The 9,325-nt window shown below is 41.2% G+C and overlaps 1 protein-coding gene across 3 annotated transcripts; it reads right to left on the bottom strand.

The window, feature by feature from the left end:
* Nucleotides 1-327: 327 nt before the first annotated feature.
* Nucleotides 328-8,365, bottom strand: spns3 (SPNS lysolipid transporter 3, sphingosine-1-phosphate (putative)). 3 transcript variants are annotated; one of them, XM_073479439.1, is made up of 13 exons: nucleotides 8,253-8,365; nucleotides 7,195-7,441; nucleotides 7,041-7,106; nucleotides 6,650-6,786; nucleotides 6,083-6,234; nucleotides 3,897-3,963; nucleotides 3,660-3,802; nucleotides 3,081-3,233; nucleotides 2,793-2,982; nucleotides 2,267-2,332; nucleotides 2,077-2,175; nucleotides 1,789-1,957; nucleotides 328-886 (listed from the first exon to the last, which is right to left on the bottom strand). In XM_073479439.1, the coding sequence occupies exons 2-13, from the start codon at nucleotides 7,418-7,420 to the stop codon at nucleotides 807-809; spliced, it is 1,548 nt and encodes a 515-aa protein (XP_073335540.1). In that variant the 5' UTR covers nucleotides 7,421-7,441; nucleotides 8,253-8,365; the 3' UTR covers nucleotides 328-806. The 3 variants fall into 3 exon arrangements, with proteins under 3 accessions (XP_073335540.1, XP_073335541.1, XP_073335542.1); XM_073479440.1 differs by having other exon boundaries at nucleotides 719-883; nucleotides 8,253-8,335; XM_073479441.1 differs by lacking the exon at nucleotides 328-886 and having other exon boundaries at nucleotides 1,873-1,960; nucleotides 8,253-8,335.
* Between the last annotated feature and the right edge of the window lie 960 nt (nucleotides 8,366-9,325).

Raw genomic sequence — 9,325 nt, 5'->3', positions numbered from 1 at the left:
GTAAGATAGTTGACTGTTGAGTTTCACTCCCAGGTCAACCTATCAAGACTAAGCAACAGTATTTGATGACCTGGGAATGAGACTCAACAGTCAACTATCTTTATCCAGAATCGCTTTTTGTACCTTTAAAAGCAGTGGAGGAAGAAGTGCTCAGACTTCTTACTTAATTCGAAAAATTAAAACAATTTTTCATGGTGGAGTATAAATTAAGGGGTCTCACAGCCTGAAGGTAGAAGCTGCATTAAAACAACGTTTATTTTGTTTCATCATTGTAAGACAAAAAGTTCTCCACGGTTGGAAAGAAGAGAATGATCAGTCACGTTTTTGCTTGAAAATTTATTTAGAAGTTAAAAACATTTTCTTTCTGAAAATATAAGCATTTACTTTTGAACACTGCACAGTGCACCTGAAGGTGAGGTAATACTGCCATAAGTAATAATTTGATTCTGTCAAAATGATTCCACAGTTTCTTCCTTTGCTCCTCTGTTTGAATGAGTTTTCTCTTATCTGAATCAAGGGCCCAGTGATCCAACAGTTGTAAAGCTCTGTGAACTTTGTGATTCAATATTTTGGGATGTACACAATAATACTGACTTCAACTATATGAAATACAATTCAAACTTAAGTGAATGGACGAACATATTTTTTAAAGAGTCTGACGGTGTGGCGTGTGGCAGCAAGGTGATAAAAACGGATCTCTTCAAGTCGTCTCCAAAATCCTGCTGTCTATGACATCAGTTGATTTTAACTTCACTTCTAATATTTACAGATAAATTAACGGCATGGCTGCTTTGGTCCAGCAGTGCTCATTTCTCCTTGCTGCTCAGTTCCAGGGGGGGCTCAGAGGGCTCAGGTGCGGCAGGGCCAGGCTGAGTTGAAGGATCTTCTGTTAACACACACACGCACAAACACACACACACACACACACACACACACACACACACACAGATTTGTAACATTTGTAAGCCTGTTTTTAAAAGAGACGTGGGGACATTTTCCAACCGTGTTTGTGGCAACGGAAGCAGGTATTCTGAACCTTTTCCTAACCCTGAAGGAGTGTTTTTTTGTGCCTAAACCTAACCAGACTGTGAGCACAGTGAGGTGAACCCAAAGAAACAGAAAGTTGCGGCATAAGAAATTGTTAAGTTTCAACACCTCCGGGCCTCACAGAAACGTACATTACCTGGCAACATTACATTACATTATTCTGGCAATAGGGTTCACACACACACACACACACACACACACACACACACACACACACACACACACACACACACACACACACACTAACACACAGTAGTTGGTGCAGGATCAGAGAAGTTCATGTCAGACCCTGTTAGCTCTTATCTGCTACGGTGATGCCAGCTAAGTCGCCCTGTTGGTGCAGCTGCCTCACACAACAATTAACAGTCCAACAGAATGGAGGGAATGAGGTCAACTCACATCCAAACGAGAGACACAATGTTGTCTATATCAAATTTGGCCCATATTCTCCCCTTACGCCAAAAACACTAGACTGCCAGTTGTGTTCTTGGGGCATGTGTGCAGATAAGGAGAATTTGTTCTTAACTGAATAAGGATGGGTGCTATCTTGTAGTAAGCGAGATGAATAGAGGGCTTTTGTTCAGGAAGGGCCAGAGACTGAGAGAGTAACAACAATACACAATGGTGAGGACTTAATAGACTTCTACACATACGCCCTGCGCCAAAATACAAAACTGAAAACTCTCAGAATATGTTGATTTTAGCACCCAAACCTCAGAAGAACAGCAGACCTACACATACCTTCAACCAGTCTCTGAGCGGCCTTCCTGTCATCAGCGATGAAGAGGGCAGTCATGAGGAAAAACAGTCCACCCAGGAACCCGACAAATACGCAGACCAGCAGGCTGTACTTCAGACTGTGGAAGCTCCAATCAGTCTCAGATTTTTGTTTGCGTATGGCATCAGATATCTACTGATACAGGTGTAAAGACAGCATTATTCCTTAATGATACACAGAAAAGTGGTTTACTCAAGCCCGATGAAACAGTGCTGTTAAATGTAAGGGGGGAAAGTAGAAGTATATCTCACCACTCCTACGAGGTAAGGACTCCCAGCGTCACCCAGGAGATGACAAACTGAAATCTGGAGAGCCTCGGCTGTGGCCCGTCTGGTTGGTATAACAACGTACTGATGTAAAAAAATAACACAAAACGGGTTGGCTTCAAGTTTCAGCAGACTGTTTCTTATTTTTGTTACAACATGCACCATTCAAACTCACCAGCAGTATATCGGCCATGACAGCCCAGTTCAGTGATATCAGTACTTCACCTATGAAAATGAATACCTGAAATGAGACATTCAAGCAACTGATCAGTCTAGACATTAATAATGTCTGATATTGATATTATATCTGATATTTTCCTGAAAATGTCTCTCGTTCTTCCCTCTTTTGATTTTATCGCAACTTTTATTCCTGCCTGTGTCTTGTGCATTTGGGTCCACCTTCTTTGATCTCACTGTGACAGCTATCCTGACGACAGCATGTCTAGCTCATCTGGACATGTTGAGTGGTACATAATAGATAATCTCTTCCTCTGTTCAGAACAATACTACTGTGAGTGGAATAAGTTGCATTTGGCAGGTTTGATTTGGTAAAAGTTAAAGTCAGAAAGGACCATGGATGTCTATATAGAATGTCACGACAATCCATCCAACAGTTGAGATATCAGTCCAGTCTAAAGTGGTGCATAAAAAACTATCATTTAGCTACAGGATGACAGCAAAGGAATAAGTTTGACTCTTACATAAGTGGTGGGAATGCTTGCTGACGCCACAAAGATGGCGATAAAGAGGCAGGGGGCTGATCCCAGCAGGCCTACTGCACAGATGAGTGGGTCCGCATTCGACCTCTTTTTGCTAAACCACCGAGATAAAATCGTGCCGAGACACCCTCCCATAATGCCCGTCACCACCGTCACAGCCCCGAAGATGTAACTGTACAGGGAGCAGAAGCAGCATTGTTAAAACTTTGTTGCGACTTTAAAGGATATTAAATAAATGAAAGATGATGCAGGTCAGAGGGCATGCTGCACCTGTCTGTGGGGTCGCAGGGCTCTTCGTCGCATTGGTCTCGGAGTTTCTGAAAGACCTGAGCTCTGGACAGAAAAGTAGGCGTCCAGAAACCCAGGGCTCCGACGAGGAAGGCCGTAGCTGTCACTCCCAGCGTTGACCACACGTAACTTTTACTAAGGTAAGAGTATCAATCAACAATCATATCTCTGTAAACTTTAAGGAACAATGCAAAGGCCAATTTATTAACTGATATCATCTTATTACAGATATAGTGGTATATAAATTAACCAAAAATTGTAGAACAGTCATGCCAAAACAATGACATCATATAGAAAAAGTAATGCCATGACATAGTTTGTCCACCAGAGAGCACTGACATGTTTATTTTATATCCTGGTCACAATTCTTTAATGACCAAATTAAAGGTATTCTTATCAAAAATATTTGTTTTTGTCATGTTTAAATGAACAAATGAATATTGACTGATATATCATACTATGATTTTTTTTTAACACTCTCAATCAATATGTGGATTGGCCTAATAAATCCAGGACCGTCCAGGCTATAGTATTAATCCAGTATTAGTTCCCACATCTTACTTTTTCAGAAGATACTTGACGTCCTCCAGGTAAGAGCTCTGCAATGCAACTCCCTCTCCCTGGGTTTCAGCAGCACCTCTGGGTGGGTTAGGGCATAAGAGGGTCAGCAAGATGAGTCCCACTCCGCCCAGGATGGGTGTGATCTGTGAACACAGCAGACTGTGAAGATATCTGTCACTCTGTATCTGTCAGTGCTCAGCTACCATTTACATTTACTGATAGTTTAAACGTTCTCACCCTGAGGGCCCAGCGCCAGTCCCCTGTGACATTAGCAATCCCTGCCCCTGTTATGTATCCAAGACCACTGAAAACAAAACCAATGGTAACAAATTGAGTATTCATGATGCCATAAACAAGCTTAACAACACATTAAACATGTACAAACACAAAGTTCATTTATTTATCATTCTACAACACAGGGTTGTACAACGAAACTCAAGTTGTTACTGATAAGCCTAGATAAGTTCACACTTCTTCCCCCTCCTTTTCGAACATTCGTCATTAGAATTGCCTGTTTTCATTTTCATATGCACTACTCTTTTGTTTCGTTTGTTTATGAAAAAAAAAGTACATGTTCAAAATAAAGATTTAAATCAATCGATCAATCAATCAATCAATCAATACGTCATAAATATAAACTATATTTTATGGTTGGAGGCGGAGGATGAATTCAAGAATCTCACAGCCTGCAGAAACCAGCTTTGTAGTCTGCCGGTGCGGCACTGGATACTTCTGTATTGCTTGCCAGACAGGTGAACATGTGGTCACAGTTTTACATGAGAACTTATTATTTTACTAATGACTTATTTAAATTCATAGTGTGACTTCTGTAACCTGTGATGTAAGTTATATTAAGTGTACAACGCGCCCATTTTCACCCGTTCAGTACCATTTCACATCCTATTGTTTCCAGTAGATATTATGTAAGTTCAGCATGACTGTTACGGTAACTGTTTCATGTAAGCATAGAGGAAGCCTGGTGTAACTCATACTCCTCTGAATCACTTTGTACTCTACCTTGGAACAGCAAAGCAAATATCAAGTACAGATAACCAACTTCACCATGTTCTGACAGGCAGCAAGATTCTCCTCTGCATAAAAACTCCATGAAAGTAAAGAGTCCTTGGCTCGTCAGAATATATCTTTTGAAAGTCAAGACACTGTGAAACTGGGGCCTTTCTCACCAAGTGTTATATTTAAAAATGGAACAACAAACAGGCTGTGGCTATGGTGGTTTGTTCATATCCTTTGTGAACCTCACTTTACTGATGCTTGCTAGATGGGTATCAGTGCTGTCCTACTGCAAAGTCCTCCTGTCCTGGGCCTCGCACAAACCCTGCCACTTTGTAATGTTATCAGTCAGGATGCTTTCTATTGCTCCTCTATAAAAATCAATAGTCCTAAATAGTAGAAAGGTAGATTTCCATCATTTGTTGATTATGAAACAGGGCATATGCTTTATAAATACTGCAAAAGTATGAAACATCAATCCACTAAGAAATTCACGTGGCCCGCATTCAGAAATTGTGCATTTAAACAAGACTTCCATAAGGTTTTGATGTCATACAGTCACCACCCTCTGTCGTGACCAAAAACACCAGCAGAGCTGATGCAGAAATACATTTGGTAGTGTCTGCTCAGGCCTGTGAGAGCTGACCGATCATTGCAGACATTGCAGATCATTGCAGACATCATTGCAAAGAGACAGGCACAAAGCTGGATCATTCAGACAGAGGTTGAACAGAGGTGCTACAATGGACAGTGTGAGAAAAAACATTATTTTCTGTATGTTTTGTATTTTTCAACAATAAAGTATGTAAGCATTTGCTGGAAGACATCCCAAATAAAAGTATGAACCTGAAAATTAGCTGTATGTGGGACCTTTAACCAGAACTTGGCACAGGATGTTTGCCTTCTTAAGTTTTCTTTAAAAATCCAGTTGTTTCTTTCTTTTCCAGGATAGAGAAGTTGTCTTGTGGTATTTCAAGAAAAGAAACTACCCTTTTTGTGTGTTGGTTTCTCTTCAAACTGTTTAAAGTCTGTGATTCAGGAGGAAGTTGGTTTGCCTAAAGATATCCCTTTACACTACTGTCTGCCTCTTCTCAACCAATTCATAACTTAAAACGTTAAAGCAATATGTCTATTTCAGCAGATTGTGAAAATTAACTTGCAGGGCGAAACTTGATGTTGTTGTCACGACCATGGCTCTGTTATCACGACATGGAAAATGTTGTCCAGTTGACCCTCAAATCTCAAATACTGGAGTTTTCCATCAGCAGTGAAGGCACCGTTCACAAGACATGTTGGCACAAACTGTGCTTTCAAATGCACTCCCACACAACAATAAATGATGGTGAGTTAATGGATGATTAAAAAAATGCTGCACATAGTTGTTGCGGACCTAAATGGTGTTGGTTTCTAACCTTCCGACAGGAATAAAGATGTAGAAGAGACAGATCATGGCGCTCCGTTGACCCCCACTAAAAAGGTCACCGATGATGGTTGGAGCAATGGTGGAGTAGCTGGCCTCTCCGACCCCGACCAGGCCTCGCAACAGCATCAGGAGCCAGAATTGCTAAAGGGATCAAGATGTCACTGTTACTGCCAGGAACAGCACAATTATCACAAATTTGCTTTTATTTACAAAAGTAACTGTAGAATACAATGGATTTGCTCTATTGTACTTCATGTTGAGGTCCTTGCTGTACGCTAATTAAATTAACAAAATTTACAGTTCAGTCACTCATGTGCTTGAACGTCCATTTAAATGGGCTTTTGTTTGTAGCAATGGCAATAAATATCCAGAATGACTAACCTCCCATCAAACACTCTCTGAACTTGAGGGTCATTTCTATTTGAAAAGTAAATTCATGATGAAGTCAAATAGAGGAAGAAAAAAATTGATGCGCCACAGGAAGTAGCTTCGTGTCATCTTGTTGCTTCTTCTTTCTCGCTCTAATAAATGTCCACACATCTATTTTTGCACTCACCGTCGCAATGACAAAAGAGCTGCTGGCTGCAGTCACAAGCCAGATGCTCAAACCAGCGATCATGATGTACTTGCGGTTGTAGCGGTCCCCAAGGTAACCGAAGAGAGGGGCCAGAAGTAAGAAACTGCAGATGAAGACTGCAAGTACATGAATGAGAAGGACTTAAAGAAAACCCACTCATATCACTCAAAGTAAAACTAACTATCAAAGCATAGATCTATGTGTCCTTCAGAATCTGAAAGTGTCAAACACTTGTGTGTCTGATTCCACATTTCTGTCCGTACCAACAGCGCTGTGAAATTCATTTGCAGCACGTTACAGGTCATCTTAAGAAGTGCAGGAAATAGAGATGGTTTGTGTGTGTGTCTATTGAGGAGATGGACCATCATACCTGTTTGCAGAAGTGCAGCAATGCTGTCGCTGATGTCAAAGAATTTCTGAATGTTGAGGAGCACACCTGTATGACAGTAAAACAATGTGTAAGTCAACTAAAGGCTGTCTGTTCACAGGCAGTGTTGTCTTGTGTGCACAAGTGATCATCCAACCTGCTATTGTGTACCGTTCCATGTAGTTGATCAGGTTGATGTAGCAGAGCACAGCTACAGCTACATAGGAGCGTCGAGGTGTTTTAGCTGGTTTCCCCACTTCCTCTACCTCTGGTGCGAGTGATGAGAGGCTGTTTACAAAAGAGCCATAACGTAGACCAGAGCTGGAGCACCGGCTCCATCGAGGTCTGTCCTGGGGGGGCGACACTGATCCGTTTGGCTCCATGGTGAGCAGCTCTCTCTTCACCTGGGAACAGAGCACGTACAGTATGTCCTAGTTTGAGAGAAATCATTTCCCCTCTGTGGTTCAGCTTGTGCACAGTTTGGCAACAAGTGTAATGAGAGAACTCAATAAAGCTCAGCAACAGGACTGAAGGACACTGTCTGTAAAGGAGCAGGGGGGGTTGCATTTCTTGCTTTCATCTCGAAGATCAAGTCTGATTATATCACAGAAGATTAAGATACTGTTTCTACCTCACTGTACATGTATCAGCCTGATGGCACACAGTGAGAAGAGGGTTGTTTTTGAAGTCCTGTGCTGCACACATAGTCTAGTTCGGGTAAATTGGTTAACATGGTTTGTGAAAACACTTAAGAAATAGCCCTTATGACACAGAAGGCAATTACAAAACAGTTTGTTGCACACAAACTGTGTCAAAATAGAGACGGAAAAGGAGAAGGAGGATTATGAGTCAAATTCTTTTTAATTCTTAAAATACCACAATGACCGAACAGCAGACCTTTTCTGGGTTATTATAGTGATTATTAAATAAAGCATTATTTCCAGCATGGTGTAAGAGGCTGGCATGCATTCTGACCTGGTTAGAGAGTCAGTGCAGTGATTACAATGACACTATTGTGCATGAAACACTTCCTCTAAACAACTTAGTGCAATTCAGTTGCCCTGTAAACTTTGTCTGCAACAACCTACAACCTCGCTCTGTTTACCACTGACACTGATACAGCTGTTGGTGTAAACATATACAGATATAAACCTTCAGTTTCCTTCTGTCAAAACTGTCTCTATGAATTAAAATGTAGATAAAAAATAGTCTCACGTGCTTGTCGATGAGGTCCTGCTTCTGTAATGTTCTCACTTCACTCCATGTTTGCAGTAGTCAGAGGCCGTTGGCTCACAGTGTGTCCCTGAGGCTTGAAGAAGCTAACAGAGGCCACAGCTCTAACTTGCCTCAGGAGATATTGAGTTAGCAAAGGGAACAGCCCACTCTGGGTTGGTCATATGCTTTCACACAGATCTTCACTGACGCAACGCTGTAAACAAGTCAAATGTGGCTTTTTTTTTTCATTTTCATTCTCACATGCAATTCACACAACAGAAGAACAAAGGGGATGTGGGTGTCAGGTGGTGAGTTATAGATTAATTAACACTTTCAGTGGTTGCAGCTCTGTCTGCTGTTTAATCATCAGCATTTTGGAAAAGAGATACTGCCTCTGATACATTATGGTGATCGGTGCCATTTGTTGTCATATTAGGTAATGGATAACTGAAAAGTGGTCCAGCCCATCAACCAAACTAACTTGTGACTTGAACTTTAGAACAATTATGTGCCCTAAAATACATTTGAAGAAAATCTAATTGGGGCATCGCTGCAGACAGCTGAGAAAAGTGATACTGATTTTTTAATTGTTTTTCCTGAACTCTCAGCCAAACTGTGGTCTGAAACAGCTGTTTAATTGGAGGCCTGATATATATAATAATGTAAGTGTACTAAAATGCCAGCGCCTTTGTTTTGCCGCAGTCAATGAGGTTGTGACTGTGAAAAAATTGGCTCTTTCGTGCTTTCTCGTGCAAGGAAAATTATTTGTCTTCAAACAAGCTATATGAAAGATTTCCGACTAACATGTTTTCATGCACACAAAGACTAAGTCCAGACTAAGTTTTAAAAAACTGAGCAGAACTTTTATTCTGAACATCTTCAGCTGAGAGAGTGAACAGAACAGAGGGTTCTGTGAAGGTGTTTGTTATCTGTGACATAGTGAAGTGAACGCCTCTGTTTCAAGAACTGACCTCCTATATCCCTGCCTACTTCATCCAATCAGGACAGAGGTGGCCCTGTCTGTTTGGGGAACAGCAGAGAGCAAGATCCTGCTGTGTTGGTACCTACACCGA

The sequence above is a fragment of the Pagrus major genome, chromosome 13 (assembly GCF_040436345.1).
Source record: "Pagrus major chromosome 13, Pma_NU_1.0".
Classification (NCBI taxonomy): Eukaryota; Metazoa; Chordata; class Actinopteri; order Spariformes; family Sparidae; genus Pagrus; species Pagrus major.
Note: the sequence above shows the minus strand (reverse complement) of the source record. Positions and strands in the feature narration are given on the sequence as shown.

Coding starts and splice junctions, on each gene's coding strand:
- spns3 (XM_073479439.1), bottom strand. CDS start 7,420: ATGGAGCCAAACGGATCAGTGTCGCCCCCCCAGGACAGACCTCGATGG. Junction 7,107..7,194: donor GGAACGGTACACAATAGCAG/GTTGGATGATCA, acceptor ACTGTCATACAG/GTGTGCTCCTCAACATTCAG. Junction 2,983..3,080: donor CCCTGCGACCCCACAGACAG/GTGCAGCATGCC, acceptor CTCCCTGTACAG/TTACATCTTCGGGGCTGTGA.